At 33.6% G+C, this 25,088-nt stretch overlaps 1 protein-coding gene across 2 annotated transcripts in view; it reads right to left on the bottom strand.

Moving 5' to 3' along the window:
• Positions 1-7,463: 7,463 nt before the first annotated feature.
• Positions 7,464-25,088, bottom strand: part of LOC136043321 (uncharacterized) — a 71,067-nt gene continuing 53,442 nt past the window's right edge. For both annotated transcript variants that reach the window (XM_065728252.1, XM_065728247.1), the window contains exons 9-11: positions 19,583-19,821; positions 13,168-13,316; positions 7,464-9,408 (exon numbers count right to left, since the gene is read on the bottom strand). In XM_065728252.1, the coding sequence (XP_065584324.1) occupies positions 9,191-9,408; positions 13,168-13,316; positions 19,583-19,821 (606 nt within the window). In that variant the 3' untranslated portion in view covers positions 7,464-9,190. The remainder of the gene's footprint in view (positions 9,409-13,167; positions 13,317-19,582; positions 19,822-25,088) is intronic.

Genomic DNA, 25,088 nt, shown 5'->3' on the forward strand with positions numbered 1-25,088 from the left:
GGTTGCGGAGAGGGGGCTATGTGGAAGGATCTTTCCCTGGAGAAATATGTCATGGGGGAACAGAAATTCAATGAAAAGGGCGCAGGATTTTCTAAAATTACTATAAAAAAAAAACAATGAAAAAATAAACATGGAAAAGTTTTTTCCATTGAAAGCAAGGAGTAGCATTGAAACTTAAAATTAACAGAGATTATTACGCATATGAGGGGTTCTAAAAATACTTTAGCATAAAGAGCGAGGTATTCAGGAGGAGATAAATACCTCGCTCTTTATGCTATAGTATTTTTAGTAATTTCAACTATTTATTCTACGGCCTTTCTGATTCAGGGGTCATTCTTAAAGAATCGGCACAAAACTAACGATTTAGTGTAAAGAGCGAGGTATTAACGAGGGTACAAACCCCCTCATATACATAATAAAAATTTAAGAATATAAAAGTTTATTGCGTAAGTTAATTCTTAAGTTACGTATATTTTTTACTAATAAAAGAATTATAGTTGCCTTTTTGAGTAACCGAAAAATTGCATGGCAACTAGGCCTCCTTCCCCATCCCTTATTTCTCAAAATCGTCTGATCAGAACTAAGATAAAGCCATTTAGCCAAAAAAGGAATTAAAATGTAAATTTAATTTTAATAATTTATGTGTGGAGAGCCAAAATCAAACATGTATTAATTCAAAAACTTTCAGAAATTATATAAAAAAACTAGTTTTTCTAACTGAAAGTAAGGAGCGACATTAAAACTTAAAACGAACAGAAATTACTCCGTATATGAAATGGGTTGTCCCCTCTGCAATCCCTCGCTCTTTACGCTAAATCTTTTAATTGTTTTAAAAAGTAGAATTGTGGCAGATAGTCCAACTTTAGCGTAAAGAGCGAGGGATTGCGGAGGGGACAACCCATTTCATATACGGAGTAATTTCTGTTCGTTTTAAGTTTTAATGTCGCTCCTTACTTTCAGTTAGAAAAACTAGTTTTTTTATGTAATTATATATGAAGCTATGCATTTAATCAATCATGTTCTGTCTCAATGTCATCTAGAAACTTCGAAAACTGCACAACGGTGTCTACATAAAATGGTAAAGTGATTCTTTTTTTTTTAAGTTTTTAACGTCAGGCTGTGGTGTGCTATATGCTTTCCCAATCCTGGACAAAACTCTGGGGAATGATTAAAACAACTCATCTGGATAGATTGAGCCTGCTGAACACTGAATAGGCCAATGATTACAAGTTTTTCATGTGGCAGGGTAAATTTGGCTCTGTACTTATGCAATCAACCCTAAAAAGACTAACCCGCACTAGTTATGGCGTGTGTTTTTTATTTTATCAAAAAGACTGGGTCGAAAAGCTTGTGAATCCATGCTTTAAGTAACTGATACTGCTTGCTCAGAATATGGACCTTGTGTAAGGAAACTGAAGAATATACAAAGTAACTCTCACTGAGGGGTCACACACAAATGGTTCAACTTTTAAACCTTTTTTTATACTCCCCGATTTCCAGCTGATTTTGCTTCTCCCAAGTTCAAAAGAAACAGCATGAGATGGCTCATGCTATCAGTAACAGCAAGCTATCAGGTGTTTGCAGTCTGCAGTATTTTATGGTTTTCCCCCTGACAAATTTCTTGATGTCTTATTAGCTTGTCCTGACTCCTTAAACTGTCTACCACATATGTTAGTATGTCTAAATATTTGTTGGATGTCTAGAATGTTTAAATATTTTAATTTGCACTAGCAACTTTTAAGCTGCATTTACAGAATAAAAAAGTAAGGAATGACTAGTGTAGTATAGGTAAAAAAAATCGAGCAAAACCTCTCGTAACTGCATATTTGCTCATTTTTACTTTCTATTGTTGACACTTTTTCCTTCTCCTTCTTTTTCTCTCTTTTTCTCTGAGAAATAATTACAATTAATGTACTTATGTGTATTAAACATTATTTGTGCTATTTTAGTAGTTTGAATAGCTCTTTAAAAGACAATAATTGCTAAAGTTCGCCTTGGGAGCCAACTTTAAAATAACCTCCTGTAATAGATAACCAGGATAAATTAATAAATAAAGAAGAGATTCAACTATAGTCTGGTGCCAGGGACTTATGCAGGATAGGGTAAATGGGCCACAGGGCACCATTCTCCACTTGATAGTTTGATTTTTTTTGAATGGATACACTTGAAAAATGACTAAATGACTGGGTTATGGCAGAGGTTAAAAAGAAAAGCACCTACCAAATGAAAGCTCTGAAATGTGGTACTAAAACTGGTACCCAAGGGGTCCCTTTTTGTTCTGGCCTCTCTATCCAGGAAACCAGAAATAAAAATTTCTTGGAGGTAAATTTTTAAATTTTTGGCTGTTCCAAAATTTGACCGTGATTACTTTTGTAAATGGGGGAGTAAAAGACAAGTTACAAAAAGTAAGTTTTTAAAGACAAGTTACAAAAAGTAAGTTTTTAAAGTCAAGTTTTCCCTGAAAGATTCGGGTAAAGATTTTGTCAATGACGACTGAACGTTTCTTTAGTCGAAATAGAATGAACTCAATGTTTTTTCTGCTGTTTAAGAGAAAGAGATCCATGTTATCCTACGAAATCTCTGACAAAGGGTTAAATATATTTTTTTATGGATTTATCTAAGACGGTAGCAACTCTCCGGGAACGTTGCACTTTTTACTAAACTCTGACTAAAGAGCTTACTAGATTCAATTTTCCTTTACTAGATATAAACAAAACTACACGTGTCATGACTTTCATCTTACCAAGCATATGGCTGTCAGAAATAATTTTTCTTCATTTTTATAAGCCCATTCTCACTCTACCACTGTATAAGCCTAAGAAATGAGGTTTTACTAAAGATCATAAAAAGGAGATCATCAAACACGCTTTGGTTCTGATGAAAATCGGAAAAGTAAGTTAAAATCAGCAAATGAGTAAGGAAAAAAGTGAATTATTGCGTTGAAAAATTCTAAAAGAAAACCAAGAAGAAATCTTTAGTTTTCATTAGAGCTATATCTGCTTTAATATTCTAACGCTGCCTTTATTTTTTTTTTAATGTAAGGGTAATAAGGTTTACGAGGAAACATATTGGTAAGTAAAAATTGAAGAAGAACCAAAAAATTTGTCAGCAGCAGCTGCAACCTAGTACAGAGCAAACTAAAGCTAATACTAACCAAAATTCAAAAAAGGGTTTTGAAAAAAAACTGCTCAGTGAGAAAAAATAATCATCGGACACTGATTCAAGAGTGGTAACTATTATTTCGATTAAGCCTAAAACTAAAAGTTCATTGCAAAAAGAGGCTTATGGCAATTTCGAAAAAACTGGAACCTTTTAGAAATGGCGTGAGATCAAAATGGAAAGTGCAACATAGGAGTCATCCTGGTTGAAAACTTTGTTCAGAGGAATTAGAGTCCCTTACTTTTAAACACAAAGAAGAATCACTTTTTTGCATGGTTAGTACTGATACGTCTCCAGTTTTTTTCTTTTTATGCCCCTTGGTATTTACCAAGTGACATATAGCGATCGCAATTTCTGTCTGTCGGTTTGTCTGTCGATCTGTCGGTCCCGGTTTAGCTAGTTCGGGCACTTCCAGATGAGCTAGGATAAAAAAAGTTGACAGGTGTATCAGAGACCGGATCAGATTAAATTAGAAATAGTTGCTTCCCCGTTTTGACCATCTAGGGGGGAGGAGGAGGGACGATTAATTCGGAAAAAATAGAAAAATTTAGGTATTTTTAACTTGCGAACGGGTGATCTCATCTTAATTAAATTTGATATTTAGAAGGATCTTGTGTCTCAGATCTATTATCTAAAATTCTGATCGGATCTAGTGACATTGGAGGGAGTTGGGGGTATACCATAATCTTAGAAAATCCTTAAAGTGGAGGGATCAGGATAAAATTTTGTGGAAGAATAAGCACAAATCCTAGATACGTGATTGACATAACCGGAATGGATTCTCTCTCTTTGGTGGAGTTTGGGGCAAGGGGTTAATTTGGTTAATCCGGAAAAATTAGAAAAATTAAGGTATTTTAACTTGCGAACGGATGATCGGATCTTAATGAAATTTGATATATAGAAGGACCTCCTGTCTCAGAGCTCTTATTATAAATTGGGACCGGATTTGGTGACATTGGGGGAGTTGGAGGGGGAAACCAGAAATCTTGGAAAAGGCTTAGAGTGGAGAGATCGGGATAAAACCTGGTGGGAAGAATAAGCACAAGTCCTAAATACGTGATCGAAATAACCAGAACGGATCCGCTCTCATCGTGGGATCTGGGGGGGTAGTTCGGAAAAAAAAGAAAAAAGAGGTATTTTTAACTTACGAATAGGCGATCAGATCTTAATGAAATTTGACAATTAGAAGAACCTCGTAACTCGGAGTTTTAATTTCAAATTCCTACTGGATTGGTGCCATTGGGGGGTTGGAGGGGGAAACCAGAAATTTTGGAAACGCTTAGAGTGGAGAGAGCGGTTTGAAACTTGGTGGGAAGAATAAGCACATGTTCTAGATACGTGACAGACATAGCTGGACCAGATCCACTCTCTTTAGGAAATTAGAGGGGGAGGAGGGGACATAATTCGGTGATTCGGAAAAATTAGCAAAAATGATGTATTTTTAACTTACGAACAGGAGATCAGATTTTAGTGAAATTTGATATTTAGAAATACCTCGTACTTCAGAGCTTTAATTCTAAATCCCCACCGGATCTGCTGATATTAGAGGGAGCTGGAGGGGGAGACAGGAAATCTTGGAAAACGCTTTGAGTGGAAAGATGGGACGAAACTTTGTGGGAAGAATAAAAACAAGTCCTAGATACGTGATTGACATAACCGGACCGGGTCTGCTCTCTTTGGGGGAGTTGTGGGGATTTCCAGTGCTTTGGCGAGTTCGGTGCTACTTTATATGCTAGGACGATGAAAATTGTTAGGTGTGTCAGACACCCGCACAAATTGACCGTTTCCCCGTTTCTAACATTTAAGGGGGGCTGGGAGGAGGGGAAATGGTGAAAATTGAGGTATGTTTATCTTACGAATGGGTAATCGGATCTTAATGAAACTTAATATATAGAAAAAAAACTTATGTCTCAGATGCAACATTTTTGATTCGGATTGGATCCGGGGACATAGGGGTTTGAGGGGGAAACGGAAATCTTGGAAACAGGAAATCTTGGAAAACGCTTAAAGTGGAGAGATCGGGATAAAACTTAATGGGAAAAATAAGCACAAGTTCTAGATACGTGATTGACATTAGCGGACCGGATCAGATCTCTTTGGGGGATTTGGAGGGATTTCTCATGCTTCGGCGAGTTCAGTGCTTCTTGACGCGCTAGGATGATAAAATCGATAACTGTAGTACCGAGTCTAATTTTAGGTCTCGTCATAAGTGCCATTAGAGCTCTTGGCTCTTCTTTTCCTTGACTAGCGGGTCAAAACAATATCATAGAGAGATGTTTAATGGCTATTTTAAAAGCTATTTCTTGTATCTGCTTGCTTTTTTTTATATAAATTCTACCACCTGCATGTAGTATATGGTACTAAGAAATTTTATTTTTGTGCGATTTCTCAAGGAGTAGGGCTAGTTGGCTACCAAAATATTGTACACAGGTTTTTAAATAGCTCATATGAAATCCATTGCAAATATCTACATTCGTCCTATAAATTTCACCATCTGCAAGTACTAAATGGCACTATTACTGACACTTTTAGTGCCATGTCACAAGTGGAGAAGCTTGGGGCTAGTCGGCTACCAGAACTTTTTGTAAGTGATATTTATGGCTCATTTGAAAGCTATTGCTCATATCCACGTGGTTTTTATCAGTTCTACCGTCCGTAAGTACCATATGACACTAAGAACGACACTTTTGGTGCCACTGCCTAAACGAAATGCTTGGTAGCATAAAATGCCATTATTCTAATAGCCATGGAACAAAACCCATAACAGCTGGTTTACAAGAACCCCTCCCACATACTCCCCCTAAAAGCCACCATAATAAGATGCGTAATTATGGTTCTACAAACACTGATATATTGCCAGGAAGCTGCGATAAATTATCATTGACTGATTTTTTTTTCTTAACAAAAACTAAACTGCTGTGATTTATCGTCAAAGTGCCAGATGCACTTTGCCACCTCGCTACCTATTCACAGAAAAGTGATTTTAAACCAACGCATAAATACTGTGGCCGCTCATAAGCTGTCACATGTTTCCCAAGAAATGCAGCCGAGAGTTAAATATCACTTTTCTCTTTCATTACTTTTGGCCCACCAGTTGGGTTCTGTTGATTGCTACCACTATCCCTGAATCTCCGGGGTTTTCCCCAAAAGTCTTGCAAAAACGCCTGGGCCTAGACAAATTAAAACTTTATAAATCTGGTCCTGCTCCTGTGTCGTCCCCCTCCTTCACGAAAAGACGTAGTTAGGATTTTTAGTGTCCGGTGACAATAACAATTTCCTCCCACACAGCTACCACAATGTAAGTAAGTAAAAAACTCAGTTTGGTGTTCTTTCAGAGGATACAACCAGAGACAGCATTCCTAATTGTTCCCCTTAGTTGTGTCACTACTCAAAGTCCTTGCAGCATTTGGGAATTTGTAAAAAAACAAAATGAAACGGTTTGTTTCAAAATGAGTCAATTACTGGTTGTGCCATTTTGTTACTGTCATGCAGTTTCTGTTTTACTATTTTGCATAATTCATGTTTTTAAAAACATTTTTTGGTGTGCAATTGTTGTTCCTGGCACTCCAAGTATTACAAAAAAGGAGAAAATAAGTTCTTCTATAAGCGGAGAGATTTGCTTTAACCTAATGACTTATTAGTATTCTTCCTGACACAATGAATCTCACAAGAAAAGGAAAAAATAAATTTTCATACAAATATATAGTTCTATTTTAAAATCTACAATCCCATATGCATAACACAAGCTAAGAAAACAGAAAATATAAAAACCAAAAATAAAGTAGGTATTAAACAACATTGGTCTCATTGTTTGGCTAATAAACTACTATAGTTATTTTCCGGTATTGTCCTCTCTCTTCTGGACTTCACACACAAACCGACAAATTTTCTTTCCGGAGAAATAAAAATCTTTGTCTTATCCCTAAGTTCAAAAAATTCCGTTTAATGTCAAACAATTCAAAATTAAACTTACGTGTCTACGTTAATAAGTCTCATATACTGAAGATTAGAAAAAGAAGGCTTAAATTGACAATTCAGATCATAGATATTTGAAAGCCAAATAGATGGCATGAGTTTGAAATAATTAATAGCCGAAAAGAATAACAATTGAACTATAATCCATGTAAATTAGTAGTATTTGAGTTATTCCATGATAGATTTTATTCTTATTTTGAATGAAAATATTGCAAATCTTTTGAAAGAACTTTTGTGAAAGAGTCTTCTAGAATTTATAAGGACTATTAGGACCTTCAAAGTTTTTTATGTTTTGTTCTCTATTAAATTTAATGCTATGTTTCTGGGTGAACTGATCCCTACTTTACAAAATAGGGCAAGGGACTTGATAACAGCTACCCTAAGATTGGGTTACTGGTATGCAACCAGTACCTGTAAAGACAAGTTGGTAACTAAACTGTCTACAGTTGTTAATGCCTTATGCACTATTTATTGTTCTGGAATATCTTTATAGTATTTATACAGGATTTTTTTCTAACCTATTCAGCTATCCCGAGCTCCGGTCTGGCCGTCCTTGTAGATAATACAGAATCATCCCATACCATAGGGGCTATATTGTTTCCCACTGTAATTTTAGTAAGTTCATCTATGTTATTGTTTCAAGGGTAGTTTTCTTCTGATTGATCAATCGGAGAGAAGATTTAGGGCTTAAGGTTCTTTTAACTTAAAAGAAATGGAAGCCGAAACAATAGTTTTCTACCTTTACGATGAATTTGATAAAAGGTACACTGACGTAAGTCTAGCAGAAAATAATCAAAATAAAAACGTGCTTTATTGCATTACAGCTAACCTAAAACTTGAGGAACAGGCACAGATATCTCAATTTTACTGTTACTAGTATAGCGGAATTAAAGTAAGAAATTTATTAACTGCTTCTAATAAAGTTAATCAAATCTCTTTTCTGGTGCTTGTCCAGAACATATCCAAGCAGAGACATTAGGTTAATCCTGATGAAATATACTAATATATGATGAAAATATAATACTTTAGAAAAAAATTGTAAAAAAAAATTATGGAAAGCAGGCCGCGAAGAAATCATCTTATTAAACACCTAACATAACCTAATCTAACCCCTAACCACATGTATATCTGTGTTTTAGATATTTAATTATAATTAACCTACATCGTATTTTTTCTCACTCAGACTAAGCTAATTATAACTGATTGTAGACAAACAAACCGGTGAATAATGAACAAGTACCCTTTATCCTTACCGATCTTGATGATCCACAAGAAAATTAGGAAATATACTAAATAGCACGACTAGAGAGCTTTTTTCAATATTGATCTACTTCTGAGAACATTTTTCGCTTTGTATCTGTGTAAATTGCTGGTCGGAATTTCTTTATTTTGAAATAACGTAAAAGCATGAATTAAATTGTCACTCCAACTGTTCGGTCTTATAAATGAAAGTTAAAGGTTGAAGATGATTCAACTTACGAAATTATGCACGTGATTCATTATTGCGCTGACATCTACATTAGTTTTGTTTCTATCAGCATTTTTAACAGTCCAATCAATATTTTTTGGAGTGGGGAATAACCCTTCCAAACTAGGCTCCAGTCATTCCAATTTTGCTCCTTTAGTACATGTGCAAAGCTAACATTTGCATTGAACAAGACCATTAATAAATCTCAGCTAATTTACGGACAGGTGTAACTGTGCTGTGGTTTGCACACGTTTTTTCTATGCCATAGTTATTAACTTAATGACAGAGTAAAAACGCCCTTTGTCCAGTAACAGAACAATTTGTGTAGTCTTGAAAGGATAATTTTGACAATGAGAGACAAATCGAGGAATAAATGGTTTTGTGAAATACTGCCTCAATCTACATTTTTAAGTAAATATCAATCTACTTAATTATGTTAGCTATTAGCCTTTTAAGCAATCCAAGGATGCACACTATGTAGAAAGTCTTGTAATTCCACAAAATGTTCTGTCAGTGTCCGTCATGTCTTTAAAAAAAAGGAAAAAAAGCGACTATCTGGACACAAAACACTATCACCTTTCAATACACTTATATGCCAGGGTAAAGAAAAAGAAGTTTGTTCATGCCCCTACTTTGGATATCCAAAGTTTGCAGTTCATTTCTAGGTCCTGTTTGGCTTTTAAGTTCTTCGTCTGTGAGCTTAAAGAGAGTAAATACATCTTTGTCGAAGGCTCTCGAGCTGAAAACCCTACAAAGGTTTCTAATCAACCAGGTTCCAAGGCCTTCTTCACGGAAAGAAACATATCCTGAAAAAGAATTTTAAATATTTCGGCGGACAGAGTACTTTAAAAGGGAAATAGAAGGCAGTATCAAAGAAAAAAGGTAAAATGTAGTTTAAATAGGTAAATATGCCTGCGGTTGGGATGAAATATTTCTACCTACCCAGCTTGAAGGCTACTTATTTATTATATGTCCAACTCACGTCATATTGTCTATTTAGCTCATCACTCGATCAAATATTTTTGTTTCTATTATTTGTATCCTCAAAATAAGGACTGAGACCACAAAAAGACAACGTATCTTATTCCTACCTTCTTCAAAATTATTTTAGACACACTCTTTAATCAGACATGGCAATTTATTTGATGTTTATGCGCAGAAGAATTTTTGTTTTGTTTTCTAATCTATGCATAATTAGAATATATATCTCAGTCATATATGTTATCTAAATACCATCTGAATGAGCCTTAGGAATAACTAGCCTAATACTAGACATTAAAAAAAAATACATACATTTTGTTCTAGCAACTACGAAATATTGCAACTGTGACAACTTACGACTGCCTTAACTTGCAACTATAAATACTTTTAACTACAGCAATATGTAATTGTGACTATTTGTAAATACAACTACTTTCGACAAAGACTGTGATCTCTTGTAACTTTGGCTAACTTTAGAATGAAACCACTCGTGGCAGTGATTCTAACACCAAACACTTGTGATTTAAACAGCAATCACTTGGGACTGCAAGTATTTGTTACTGCTTTTGCTAGCCACTGTCATCAACTGTCGTTGTTAGGAAATTACGGCTTTGACCATTTGTGACTGCATCCACTTCTGAGGGTAATTGAAAACCACTTACACCTCTAACATTAATTAGTTGGGACTGTGATTCTCACAGCTTTTTGCGACTGCAAGCTCTTATTATTTCGATTGTAAATTCTGGTTTGCAACTTAATTTTCACACAAAATCAAATCAAAATTAAGGCATCTTTGATGTTGACTCACCTGCCCAGGGAAATAAATATAGGCTATGTGCACTTTAACTGTCTGCAATTTTTCTGGAAGGACGAAAGAGGTTGAACTTCAGCCTTAGGGAACAGTTGAATAGGAAAGGTTCAAGTAGATTTTAAACTTTGACTCTGGCTGGTGGGTAAATCAACAAAAATATGTGTTGGTATCCAGGTCACTGAATGAGCTGGTATCCAGATCATTGAAATAATATATTTGCAATATTTTAGAAATGGCAAAATTTTCTCTGAACATATACCATCTCTGACCAATAGATATCGACCTTTCCCTAATCCTAATCTAATATTTATTCATGCAATGAAGTTTTTATTTGTATTGTTCCTTTTATAAACATAAATCCAAAAATTTGGGTCTGGTGTAGCAGGAACACCCGATGAGTTCTTCCTCAAGTACTAAAACACTGGTGAATTTTTTACCCAGCCCTGCCCTCATTTTTAGCTCAGCATAACACATGCCCTGACAAATTCTATTTAAAAAAACATTTGAAAGTTTTTAATATATCTTTTTAATTGGGTATATAGTGATAGTAGACAAAGAGAGATCGAATAAAACCATGAACCTTTGCTAACCAATTTTCAAAATGACTGGAATAAGTTTTCCTGAATTGGATTTTGATGGAACTTGGAAAAATTAACGATTAGAAGCAGAAAAGCAGGATAGGAATGGTTTATATGACACTGTACATAAACTGGAGGAATAGGAGGAGAAAATCGTAACAAAGCCTATGTTATAGGGCCTGCGCTGCAAAAGCGGCCTTCTTGGTCGAAATAAAATTTATATTCTAGAGGAAACTTTTGAATTAAAAATTCACCCGATTCAAAGCATGAATTAAAACATGAAAATTTAAGAAGCAAAAAATGAAACGTGAGAATTTACTAAAAAAAATAAATGAGAATTTACTCTTTAGAAGTAGATATGTTGAGAATTTACAGAGAAGAAAAAATTACCCCGCAATATTAACTAGTAAAGATGTAAAATGAGGAAATATAAGGATAGCAACGAAAAAAGTTAAAATATAGTGATTAAAAAGAAAAACTCTGTTAAAAAATAGAATGAAATAGAAATTGGATTAACTAAAAAAAAAAAAAATCTTGTTAACATATTATGAAAAACTGACAATTTAGTGAGAAGAAATTAACAAAGCGAACACCTGGTGACCAAATTAAGAAAAAGCAAATATTTAATGTGTAATAAATTAAGAATTGAAAATTACGCCATACAGAGGGAAAATTTAGTGGGAAAGGAATAAAAAAGTGAAAAATTGGAGAAAAAATTACAGAGAAAATCTACTGAAAAATTAAAATGGGAAAAAATTGAAAAAAAATGAAAAAATAAAAAATTACTAAATAAATTTGAAAAAGGTGAGAATTTACTAAGTAAAAATTAAAGATTTATCAAAAAAATTAAAAAAGAATATTTACACGGAAAAAAGAAAACAAAATTTTCTTCTGCAAAGTAAGTTGAAAATTCACTCAGAAAAAAATTTCAAAAAAATAAATTCAGCATTTTTAGGTAGTAAAAAATAAATAAATAAAGAACCTGGAAATTTAGGGATAGAAATAAAAATTTAAAATTTAGAAAAATAAATGAAGCAACATTCAGAAGAAGAACAAACAGAAGTTGAAATTTGGCAGGCTAAAACGGAAATTTTTGACGAAAGAATGAGAAAGGGATAATTTAGTGAGCGAAAAATTAAGTGAAATCTTGGTGGAAAAAAGAATGAAGTAAAAATTTAATTTGGAAAAAATTATGAAGTGAAAGGTGATCGTGGAAAAAAAAAGCTAAAAAGCTAGTGAGCAAAAGTGGAAAAAGTGAAAAGCACATAAACAAGGAAATCAGTAGCGTGAATTTTCAACAAACAAAAATGAAAAGCTACAGAACAAAAATGAAAAAGCGAAACTTTAGAGAACTAAAAAGCAAATTTGGTCGAACTAAAAGTGAAAAATGGAAATATTGTAACTAAAAAGAGGGTACTTGCTAAATGTCTCGGCCAGAGCCAGACTTAATATATTTGATCTGTTGGATCTGTTAAAACTGGTTTTTCCGCGGGAATCAGATATAATTAGCTTTGTCTCAGTGAAATAAACTACAAAATGGGTTTATTTTAATTAAACATTTGATATATATAGTTGGTATTTTAGTTAGGTTTGGTATTTAATATAATTAAAAAAATAAAGGTAAAGGATTTGGGACTAGATTCTTAAGGTCTGAACCGGTGGTGCTGATCTCCGTCTCAAGGCCCTTCAGCCAGGAAGTGCAATGGGGGAATGGGGGCCAGCCATCCTGTGCTTTCGCATACCCTTCCTGTTTATCTTCTCCAGATTTCTCAGGGTACCCATTTAGAGCTGGGTCGACTCTGGCAGAGCTTACAGTCACGCGACTGACCCTTACATAACAAAATAACTGGGTACGCTAGGATAAAAACCCTCGCCCTCTCAAACAAAAGATCCTTAATCCAGCGCACAAATCCACTCGGCTAGGAATGGATTTAATATAATACGTTCTGTGTTAGGATTTAATACAATACATTCTGGGGGACCCTTTTTTCCATAATTTTTTGTTGCAGTTTCCATAATTTTGTTACTAAAACATTCTATTTTCATCATATTTCATTGTGATTGACCTAAATTCACCTCTTAGGTATGGTAGCAATATTTGACAAGTACCAGAAAGAGAAAATTCAGTGACCCCCCCCCCTCAAAAAAAAAAAAATAAGAAGCAATACTTTGGAGATGAAAAAAATAAAGACTACCTGGTACAGTCGACAAAATTATAGCCATATCATCAAATGTTCTTTTACGTTTATCTGCGCTTTCGTTTATGCTATCTGTATATAGTTGAGGACTAGTGTATGTAAAATTTAGTGTGGGATCAGCAACTCCTCTGTCCTCAGCATTTCCTCTGTAAAGAGTCCAATAAAATGTTGGTTTAAACAACACTATCATCTAATATGGATAGCACTATAGAGAATAAAGTGTTCATCTCCTATCTCAACAATTAGACAAAGTTGGACCGGGATACTGCTCCTCCGGAAAAAACATAAACTCAGAGAAATATTAGTGAAATTAGTCTTTTTCATGGGTAGGCACGCCTGTTGCATTGACATTCACAGCCTGGAGAACTCGAAAAGGAAATAAGAAAAATTGAGCGTCTAGGGTATAAAGAAGAATACAATACGTTGAGGAGATGAAAAAAAAAACGGGTTGGCTGTAATAATGCAAAAGGTAAGACAAAATTGGTTTTAGAATGAAGATAAAAACAAAGAATAAAATTATAAGAATAATGATAGTAAAAATTAATTTTACTTGAACAATGAAAACGTTTGACTGGAAATTTGGCGTTTCACATTAATATCTCAGTTCCATAGTCTTATCCACTTTTTCTCAAAGGGGAATTTTTGGCTCGGCTTGAATGCAAACTCGCAGCTAAGTTGAATGTAGTCGCTTTCATTTTTAACAAATGTTTATTTATATTGGTTTGATTTTTATTGTCAATAGTACTAAGGAGCTCATTAGGAGTTAAGGAGATAATCTGTCATTAACGAGATAAGGTGACGGACATGTAAGATTGTTCTAAGTCTTTGAAATGTCAAATAACGGTGCCAACTATACAGTTCGATAACACAAAGATATTCAAAAGCAGAAAGGGGGATTATAAAGTTCTGTCATCTATCACTCAACAAAGCCTAGGCGAGGGTATTTTTCTTAGAAAGCGAAGCTAATTTTGCCAAGATAACTAAAATGAGAAACGAGTGTAAAGAATAAATAAAACTCAACCCCCTTCCCTTTCTCCAAAAAAGGAAATACTAGAAATGCGCAAGGCTAAAATCCTTTATTTTGGCATTTAAAAAAGTCTTTTGCTATGTCATATTAATTCTTAATAATTAAGCTACAGCAAATTATGCAAGCAAGGCGATTGGTGGATGAAATGAGCGACCATACCCCTCTCGCTTTGGCTCCAAACATGGCCTGGACAGAAAAAGAGTTTAACTAGCAACTGACAATAAACTTGGAAGCTAGAATGATTAAATAATTTTCAATAATCTTAACACAATTCTGAAACATTCCAAGCTTTATACCAAATTTACACGTAAGCCGGAACTAGAAAGATAATAAAAGAATCATGAGTGTTAGCTTAATGTATCATAAAAAAAATTTTCCTGATGAAAAGTGTTGCGAAATTTTAAAATTCGCGGTAGAATACTTACAAGAATTATAATAACAAGTATTACTTTATATTCTTCTTAAAATGCAAATACAATTATTTTGATGTCCTTCAATCTTCTAAAAATTCACAAGGATTTCCACGAAAAACTGTTCTTAACAGAAATTTGGTAAAAACATGGATAAAACTATTTTACCAGTTATTAGAAGAAAAACAGATATCCTACATCAAATTTCAAAGTAAACTTCTAGACATCAAAAAAGAGTATAAAAGAGGAAAAATTCACCAAATACAGAACTTTTGACACTTCAAGGCGCATTATCACTTTCAAAAACCACAGATCATTGAAAAACCTAATAAATGATCTTTGCTAAATTTATTAGATTTCCCCTTTATGATTTAACATTTTGTTGCAAATTTCAATTAAGTAGAGAGATAGATAGAGACAGAAACACAAACAAAAACATACAAATACAGACACAAAGACAGGCAAACACACAGAGAGAGTTACAGAAACACACAAATGCACATAAAGACAGGCAAACAGACAGTCAGATACGCACAGAGAGAGAGAGAGAGAGAGAGAGAGAGAGAGAGAGAGAGAGAGGAGAGAGAGAGAGAGAGAGAGGAGAGAGAGAGAGAGAGAGGAGAGAGAGAGAGAGAGAGAGAGAGAGAGAGAGAGAAGAGAGAGAGAGAGAGAGAGAGAGAGAGAGAGAGAGAGAGAGAGAGAGAGAGAGAGAGAGAGAGAGAGAGAGAGAGAGAGAGAGAGAGAGAGAGAGAGAGAGAGAGAGAGAGAGAGAGAGACAGACAGAGAGAGAGAGACTTTTATTTTGAAAACAGCTTTCACGACAAGTGGCGCCAAATTGACACTTTACGTCAGGTATTAAAGTCAGATAAAACTTTTCGAATAAAAAACAAAAAAGGAAAAAAAACAGACACTCATTGCCAGACAGACACTTGTCAGATTAAAAAAAAAAACCGATCATCAACTGAAAAACTAAGTCAATAAAGCAAATTCACTGATTAATAATGTTTACAAATGCAGGAATGAAACTCTCTTCCTGAATCTTTTGTGGATTGGTAGGAGAAATTGAACGGTGGGGACTTTCTGGGAGTTGGGTCTTTGAGATAGGGATGTTAAAGGTTAAAAAGGCGGGGGGAATAAACTTGTGAAACAGGGATTGTCATGGCCATATTGAAAAATCGGGTACAAAGGAGGGTTCATCTCTCTGATAGGGTAGTGAGCTGGAAATGGTTAAAAAAAGTAATATGGGAGTTTACCTTGAACATAGATGATTCTTAATGCTCACTTCTGGACTGACTGTATTGAATAAGATCGGGAAGTAGTTAAGCCAAAATGCCCAACTGGACAAGAATATTCAAGAACAGGGCAAATGGAACTTGAATAAATTCATAAAAGGTGGAATAAAGGCCAAGAAAACTTGAAGAAAAATTTAAGCGTAGAAAATACCAAATTAGCTTGATTTGTGATGTAAGTAACGCGGACCTCCTACTTCAGATAGCTCGAGATAGTGATACCAAGGAGTTTGCACTACTGGATGGATATCTCCGGAGAGACTGGCTGCTTGAATGAAGGTGTACTCTTCAAGAAATTAAATAAAAAAAACAAGTTTTTTAACTGAAAGTAAGGAGCGACATTAAAACTTAAAACGACCAGAAATTACTTCGTATATGAAAGAGGCTGCTTCCTCATCAACGCCCCGCTCTTTACGCTAAAGTTTGACTCTTTCTCTCAATTCTTCTTTTTAAAACAGTAAAAAACTTTAGCGTAAAGAGCGGGGCGTTGATGAGGAAGCAGCCTCTTTCATATACGAAGTAATTTCTGGTCGTTTTAAGTTTTAATGTCGCTCCTTACTTTCAGTTAAAAAAACTTGTTTTTTTTATTTAATTTCTGGACGTTTTTGAATCAATGCATGTTTTGATTTTGGCTCTCCGCAGAGGAATAATTGAAACAAAATTTGCATTTTTTTTTGGCTAAATGGCATTTATCATAATTTTGATTGAATGATTTTGAGAAAAAAGAGCGGGGGAGGAAGCCTAGTTGCCCTCCGATTTTTTGGTTAATTAAAAAGGCAACTAGAATTTTTAATTTTTTACGAATATTTTTATTAGTAAAAGGTTTACGTAACTTATAAATTATCTTACGTAAAGAACTTTTGTATTCTCATATTTTTATTAAATATATGAGGGGGTTCGCCCCCTTGTCAGATCCTCGCTCTTTACCTCTTTACACTAAAGCTAAAATTTTGTCCCAATTCATTAAGAATGACCCCAGAATCACAAAAGCCGTAGAATAAATAGTTGAAATTACTAAAAATACTTTAGCGTAAAGAGCGAGGTATTAGGAGGAGGTGAGCCCCTCAAATGGGTAATAATTTCTGTTTGTTTTAAGTTTTAATGCTGCTCCTTACTTCCAGCTGAAAGAACTTTTTCATATTTATTTTTTCATTGTTTTTTTTTTTTTAAATAATGCTAGTAAATCCTGCGCTCCCTTCATGGAGATTTTCTTCCCCCATGACAAACTATCGATGGAAAGTTCCCCCAGCATATCCCCCTCTTCTCAACCCCTCCCCCAACCAAAAAAATCCTCCTGAAAATGCCTGTACACTTCCCAATAACCATTACTACATGTAAGCACTGGTCAAAGTTTGTAACTTGTTGCCCCTCCCACGGGGACTGTGGGGGAGTAAGTCGTCCCCAAAGACATAGTTATAAGGTTTTTCGACTACTCTGAATAAAATGGCTATCTCAGAATTTTGATCTGTTGACTTTGGTAAAATAATTAGCGTGGGAGGGGGCCTAGGTGCCCTCCAATTTTTTGGTCACTTAAAAAGGGCACTAGAACTTTTCATTTCCGTTAGAATGAGCCCTCTTGCAACATTCTAGGACAACTGGGTCGATACGATCACCCCTGGGAAAAAGAAAAAAAAAACAAAAAAAACAAAAAAACAAAAAAACAAATGAACACGCATCCGTGATCTGCCTTCTGGCAAAAAATACAAAATTCCACATTTTTGTAGATAGGAGCTTGAAACTTCTATAGTAGGGTTCTCTGATACGCTGAATCTGATGGTGTGATTTTCGTCAAGATTCTAGGACTTCTAGGGGGCGTTTCCCCCTATTTTCTAAAATAACGCAAATTTTCTCAGGCTCGTAACTTTTGATTGGTAAGACTAAACTTGATGAAACTTATATATTTAAAATCAGCATTAAAATGCGATTCTTTTGATGTATGTATTGGTATCAAAATTCCATTTTTTAGAGTGTTGGTTACTATTGAGCCGAGTCGCTCCCTACTACAGTTCGTTACCACGAACTGTTTGACTGATAGTCATGATATTTTAGCTTTTTGGCATTCACATGTCGAATGCCAAAAAGTCATTCGACATGTGAATGACTTCATTCACATGTCATGTCGGCCTCTGCAGAGTCACTGTAAATATCTTGCAGGAATTTAGATTACTTTGAGTTTTATATTTATTTATGTCGGTACTGTTTTGTATATCTTATATTTAACATGTTGCGACACTACACCCTATAGCGCTTTTGCCTAGAGTCAATCAAAAGGAATCCATTCATAATATCTGTCTTCTTCTCATTACTCAGTAGACAAAGGCCTCCTTCTTTTAGATTCAACTACCAATAGACTAGAACGCTACCTATAGATTAAGACGCAACCCAGAGTTATTAGCAAGCCCTACCGGGGTAAAAATAGAAGTCACTGGTCTTGCCCCTGCCAGGTCACTTCACTACATCTAGGGGATAAAACCTGATTACTTTTGGCATAGAAAATTGAGAGCTTCAGGTAGCAAAAACAATAGTTCAATGAAGAGTTAAAACAGAGTATTTGTTATTTATTGACTTGTTAGCTGTTTAGGAGTTAGCCCTTCACCAAGAGGTATTGCTGATTCTGAAACCTGAAAGCTTAATCTGTAGTCTTTCAGTAATTTCTATTCCTTATAATTTCCACTTAACGTTTTCTGTTCACTTCCAATAAACCTCACAAGTTTTTGAGCTGAATTTTCCACTAGAATCTTCGTGAGATTGATTTTTGATTAAGTTTGACAAAAGGACTTAAAAAACAATTTACAAAAATCTGCTGGAAAATTTCAAAATAAGAGTCAATCAGATCTTAACCTTCGACATAGGCATCAATATAATCCAGACTCCTTTTAGCAATTTATAGTGCTTCTATCAGGTGCTTACTGAGTATATGAAACACACCTCCTGATAAGGAAGCAGATCCACTTCATTAGTTAATTTAGAAAAGAATTTGGTTGAATCACCAGTGATTCAATCACAACTCAATCACAAAGTCAAACTGTTGGCTTTAGAAGAAGTCTTTAACATCTAAATGGAAAGTCAGTCTTTCATGGGCATTTTGAATCCTTTTTTGAAATTAGGACATATGATTTGTTCTCATTTGGACATTTGTTATTGTTAAATCTCCTAAGAGTTTTATTAAGAGTAAAACGTATTTAAAAGGGTGTGTTTGTGAATATGCTTAAAAACGCAATTTCTTAAGCATACATTTTGGTTCTCAGAGCTATCTATAAATATCTATAAAATAGATAGTTGAAACATCAGCCTGCTGGTACTTTTATTAACAGATTTAATTTTCGAATAACGTTATTTTACAATCTGATCGGGAAACTTGATTAAAACATAATCTTCACCAACAGAAGAATCTCTACCTCCTTCTCTGGCATAAATACCCAATTAACAATGTCTTAAAAGTTTTTACGCATTATCAGCAAAGTATATGCCAAATATGCCAAATATACCAAGTATATTTAAAGCAGGAAAAGAGTCTACCTACTAACTCGAAAAAGAAAGACAAAAAGAAAACGACACAATGACACAAGAGCAAATAAAACAAAATATCAAAATACATAAACACAAAATACTTCAAACATAATACATAAATACCAGACATATATAATAATACGTAAATACACATAAAATATATTAAATCAATGAACCTGCACGCATTTATGACGATAAATCTTGGTATTCCAGTGAGATTCTTTGCTTCGCGGTTTGAAAGCACAGTGATAATGTCTTTTTCAATATCAATTGTGATTTCATCTCTGCAAACAATGCCCCATTGACTGTCGTTTGAACCCTTTGGTCCACCGTGAGACATAATAAATACAAAACAGCAACTATAATCCTTATGATCTTTTTTTTGTGCAAATTGTTTCACTTCTCCACGTAGTTCCTAAATGAAAATGATAACTAGGAAAAAATATCAAACAGAAAAATAAAAGTGTGCAACTCTACACTTTATTTTGGATATTGATAATTAGACAATTGACTTATTTTATACGTTCAATAGCATTTCTTATGCCAAAGATTGGAAACTTTGCCTTTAGTTTTTACTGGTTGAACTTCGCTGAGGCAAGGAGACCGGGACTGTTTTGAAAAAACGGTTAATTTTAGTTTTATTGATTTTATCCTTTTGTAAGTTGTTTTTTATTATATATCTGTATTGCTGAGGACGTCCCTTGGACATAGGTCCGAAATATTCATTCTAATTTTTTTCCACTGTCTTGAGAAACTCCCTATTGTTCTTCTTGTTTTTGGAATTTTAACCATATCACAGCCCTAAGTAACATAAGTTTTCAGAGAAACGTTAGATTTTCAAAATCCTACAGATGTAAATAAATGTTATGACCCAAATTATATGAGCTATTTTTGCTGACATGCATCAGCTACAGTAAAAAAAGTTACTCGTTTGAAGTTTCATCTCCATTCTTTACTTCTCAGAGAAAACTTCTGTTTTGTATACTAAATGTTTGCCCACTTTACCATCCAGAAATAAAAAAAAATCTCACAACCCAAAAATTCATCATCAAAAGAATAGCCTGAAAGAATGAAAGAAATTTAATACTTCAGTTCTTTGTTTAGGGCTTGGCACATTGCACATATGCAAATTTTGAAAATTGGTAATTATGCTCAGTTTTACATCACCAAACCTGTTATTTCGTGGTAAAACGTTGAATATTAAAATTTGAAATAATTAATCGTTAAAATAGGCTACATTGAGCTAAACAATTGCCCTATTATTTATAAAGTTAGAAAAATTAGATTCTTTGTTTGCTTCCAATCGTTTATACCCCATCAACTGGGCTCTGAATATTTCAGGTAACTTCTCATTTTACAGTTTTTTCCTCCTATTTTTCTGCAATGAGGGAAAGAAAATTAAATGTTAATGGTGGATCTGACGGCACCCACCCCTCCAGCTCTAGAGGTCCTACAGCATCCTCTCCAAAAATCTCCACCCATCCTACAGTGCCCACTGGGGTAGGCTATATTCGGAGTAACCAGTAAATGTGTCTAACTGCTGAACTGGAGCAGTTTTTCTAGATGTTATTACAAGAGACAATTCCCCCAAACCACACCACCTTCATTGGTTTGTTTGGAATTGAAAAGATTTTACGAATATTTTTACAAGTATCTAGATGTGTTGAACTGGTTTATTTTGAGTTGGAACAGGTTTGCAGAATATTTTTATAAGTGGGTTATAAGTAATTATAAGTTTTATAAAAGGGAAGTGGAATGGGTTTTCTAAAAATTTTTACGAGCGGGGATTATCCTACCCAAACATGTTTAAGTGGTTCTGGTTGGTCATTGAGCTTATTAATTATGTGGTAAATTTGTTTACAACCAAGAGTCTCTAGCTTTGTTTTATTTCCAGCCCCCAGGCCATAGTGTGCCCTACAGCGCTCATTATCCGGACTTTCAATTATTTTTCACCTCTCTCTAGATGTTATTTTCTTTCTCTTATGAAATATTTGATCGATATAAGATTTGAATAAGAGTTCCATACACAATTGAATGATACACTAGCCAAAATAGAAGTCAAACTGTTGTTATAGATATGTTCTAACTAAAACTTTTCAAAGGTTTCACAAGTTTAAGCAAAAACTTATGCAAATCCATTCTTGTAACTAGAAAAGCCTCTAAATTAAAAAAAGAACTATAATTGGTTATGTAGGTAAGTCATGTGACATCATCTGTCATCAAGTTAAAGCACTATATTGTATGGAATCATACTAATCATTAAAGTATGTCTTTCCACAACTATCCTTGCATTTCATGTTTGGTTGCCATAGAAACTCAATCTTCTAAAAGTACATAAACAGATATGCATCAATGCACACAGTGAATTCCAAACAGTTCTAAAGCTCATCCGTAACTTGCTCAGAAGAGATGACAGGGGAACGAATTTTTTAATTCAATTCATAGATTATTTTAAAATTCCGACCTTCACTGGGAAGTAAAGAACAATGTCAAAGCTGAAAAGAGCATAAGCACTGCCCTCAGGTGATTTGCATGGCTAGACAATAGGGCAAATTTATTTTATTTTTATTCTGAATTTTTTTTTTTAAGTTGGAAAATTATGAACTTTTCTTTAAGGCTGAAATACATTGTGTATACTTGTAACAAAAAGATGGTTACGAAACTATTTCTGGAGTTTGAAATGAAGATTGAATATGTATGTTAGGCGGGTTTTTTAAGAAGGACAACTTTTGTAATGAAAGTTCTTTTATGAATGAAATTTTTCAGTGTTTACATTTTTTTAACTTTCTATAAGCCTTTAATATGTCCTTTTAATACAAGCGTGCCTAAAGACATTATCAAAACCCTAGGATTTTTTTTTCGTAGAAAACCCTAATAAAAGTAATAAAATCAAATAAATTTTAAGCAAATGCGAACAAAATGAAATGGTATTTGAATAGATTCGATCCGTTAGATTATGAAGAAGAGTTAAAATGAAACGGGAATTGAGTCACTTTAGTCAGGAAAGGTACCAAGAAGAGCTTTCAAAGGTAATTCCCAACTTTTTTGCTAAGACTAGAAATTCCTGATTAAAAGGCACACATTTGAATCGTATTTCAGATCTGCTATAGTTTTGTTGGAATTCGCAGTGAACAATCCTATTCGGAGATATTTTTGAGAGCTTTTAATGGAAATTCCCTATTACTTTCAACCAAGACAAGGCTGTCCTGATTGAAAGGCACACATTTAAGCTTTTTTTTCTACGTATCTTGTACAATTTTGTTGTAAAAAAAAAGTGAAAAGCTATATTAAGAGGTATTTTGGAGAGGTTTTATTGGAAAGGCCTGATTTCTTTGAGGCAAGACTATGCATTTATAACTTGAAGGCAACCATTTAAGTCATATAATTCCTTCGTACCTTGTGTAATTTCGTTGCAAAACACAGTTAAAAGCCATTTAAAGAAATATTTTAAGAGCTTTTAATGGAAATCCCAATTCTTAAGGCAAAGACTGGGCATTCCTGATTGAAAGATATCCATAGAATTGTCAATATATGTTATAAAATAAAAAATACTTCATACAACATCCAAAATAGTTCTTATAAAACAAATATAAACCTTACAAACAAAACAAAATAGTTCTTACAGAATTCAATATAGTTCTTTGAAAATACGAATTAGTTTTTAGAAAATTCAAAACATTTCGTATAAATTCCATATTTCTTTCAGCCAAGACTGGGCCCTCCTGATTGAAAAGCACACATTTAAGCTTTATTTTTCTTCGTATGTTGTATAATTGTGTTACAAAACAAAGTGAAAAGCTATATTAAGAGGTATATTTGAGAGGTTTTAACGGAAAGGCCTAATTTCTTTGAGGCAATAATAGGCATTTATAATTGGAAGACAACCATTTAAATCATATAATTCCTTCATATCTTCTGTAATTTTGTTGCAAAACACAATAAAAAGCCATTTAAAGGGACATTTTGAGAGCTTTTAATAGAAATTCCCAATTCTTAAGCCAAAGACTGGGCATTCCTGATTGAAAGATATCCACGGAAAAGTCAATAGATGTTATAAAATAAAAAAATGCTTCATACAACATCCAAAATAGTTCTTACAAAACAAATATAAACCTTACAAACAAACAAAACAGTTCTTACAAAATTCAATATAGTTCATAGAAAATACGAATTAGTTTATAGAAAATTCAAAATATTTCCTATAAATACAAAACATTTCTTACAAAATATAAATAGCTATGTAAAAATGCAAAACAGTTATTACAAAACAGAATAATTCTTAAAAACTAAAAACGGCTGCTACAATATCACTATATTTGAACAATATAAAAGATTTCTTACAATATACAAATTGGCTTATAAGAAATGAAAAAATAATTTTTACAAAATACGATATAGTTCTAACTAATTCAAAATGATTCTTATAAAACACAAATTATTTCCCACAAAAAGCAAAAAAATTATTTTCAAACATAAAAGGGGTCTTAGGAAACACAATATAGTTACGAAAAAACAGAAATGATTTTACAAAATTTTAAATAGTACTCTCATTTTTCAATATAGTTCTTACAAACACAAAGCATTTTTTACAAAATACAAAAGATATACTACAAAATCAAAAAACACTCTTCCAAAACTTAAAATAGTTCTTAGAAAATACAAGATAGTTACGATAAAATAAAAAATGGTTCTTACTTAACATAAAATGTTTAATAAGAAATTCAATATTATTTTTAGAAAATACATCAGAATTTTGACAACATCTAAAATAGTACTTACAAAAAAGGCATGCTTCATGTAAAATCCTAAATAGTTATTATACAATCCATAATACTTCACAAAAATTAAAAAGTAGTTCTTACAAATATAAGTCATTTTTACAAAAGCACAAATTGTTTTCACAGAACAAAATATTTCCTAAGAATCCAACAAGAATCTTACAAAACATGAAATAGTTCCTTTAAAATACAGTATAGTTCTTACAAAAAAAAAATAATTCTTAAGAAAAACAAATGGTACTTGTAAAATTTAATATAGTTCTTACAAAACACAAAATTGCTCTTAAAAAAAGTAATATCTTAGAATACGCTTGGTCTGAAATTAAGAATTACAATGCTATTTGTGGGGGATGTTGAAATAAATAAAATGCAATATTCTCATCCTTCTACCTCTAATGTGGCTACTATTTCAGCTATGGCTAAGGGTATGAAAGTGAAATTCTTAAGGAATATTAAGGGAAAGTCAACCTAAATTCTATACGCCGTTTGCATGCAAGTTGTCAAAAGCAGGAATATCTTAGAATTGGTATGGTCTGAAATTAACATTTACAGTCCTTTTTGTGGAGGATGTTGGAAGAAATGAAATACGATATTTTCATCATTTTACAACAACTTCTACTACCATTGCTACTGATACTGCTGCTTCCACTGTTACTGCTACTACTATTAAAACTAAGGCTATCACTACTACGGTTGCCACTGTAGTCACTGATGCTACAACTACTGCTATTAAAGTAAAGGGTATTAGGGCAAAATGGAATGCTGAAACATTTTCGAACAAAACCAGTGATACTATATGCATACATGTTGTCTAGTGGACGTAACAGCATTGCCTCAAGAGTGATTATGGTGTTGATTTGAAACTTTCAGCGAGTTTTGAGAACAGTGTTGAAGAAAACCCAAG

Source organism: Artemia franciscana, chromosome 2 (assembly GCF_032884065.1).
Source record: "Artemia franciscana chromosome 2, ASM3288406v1, whole genome shotgun sequence".
NCBI classification, from domain to species: domain Eukaryota; kingdom Metazoa; phylum Arthropoda; class Branchiopoda; order Anostraca; family Artemiidae; genus Artemia; species Artemia franciscana.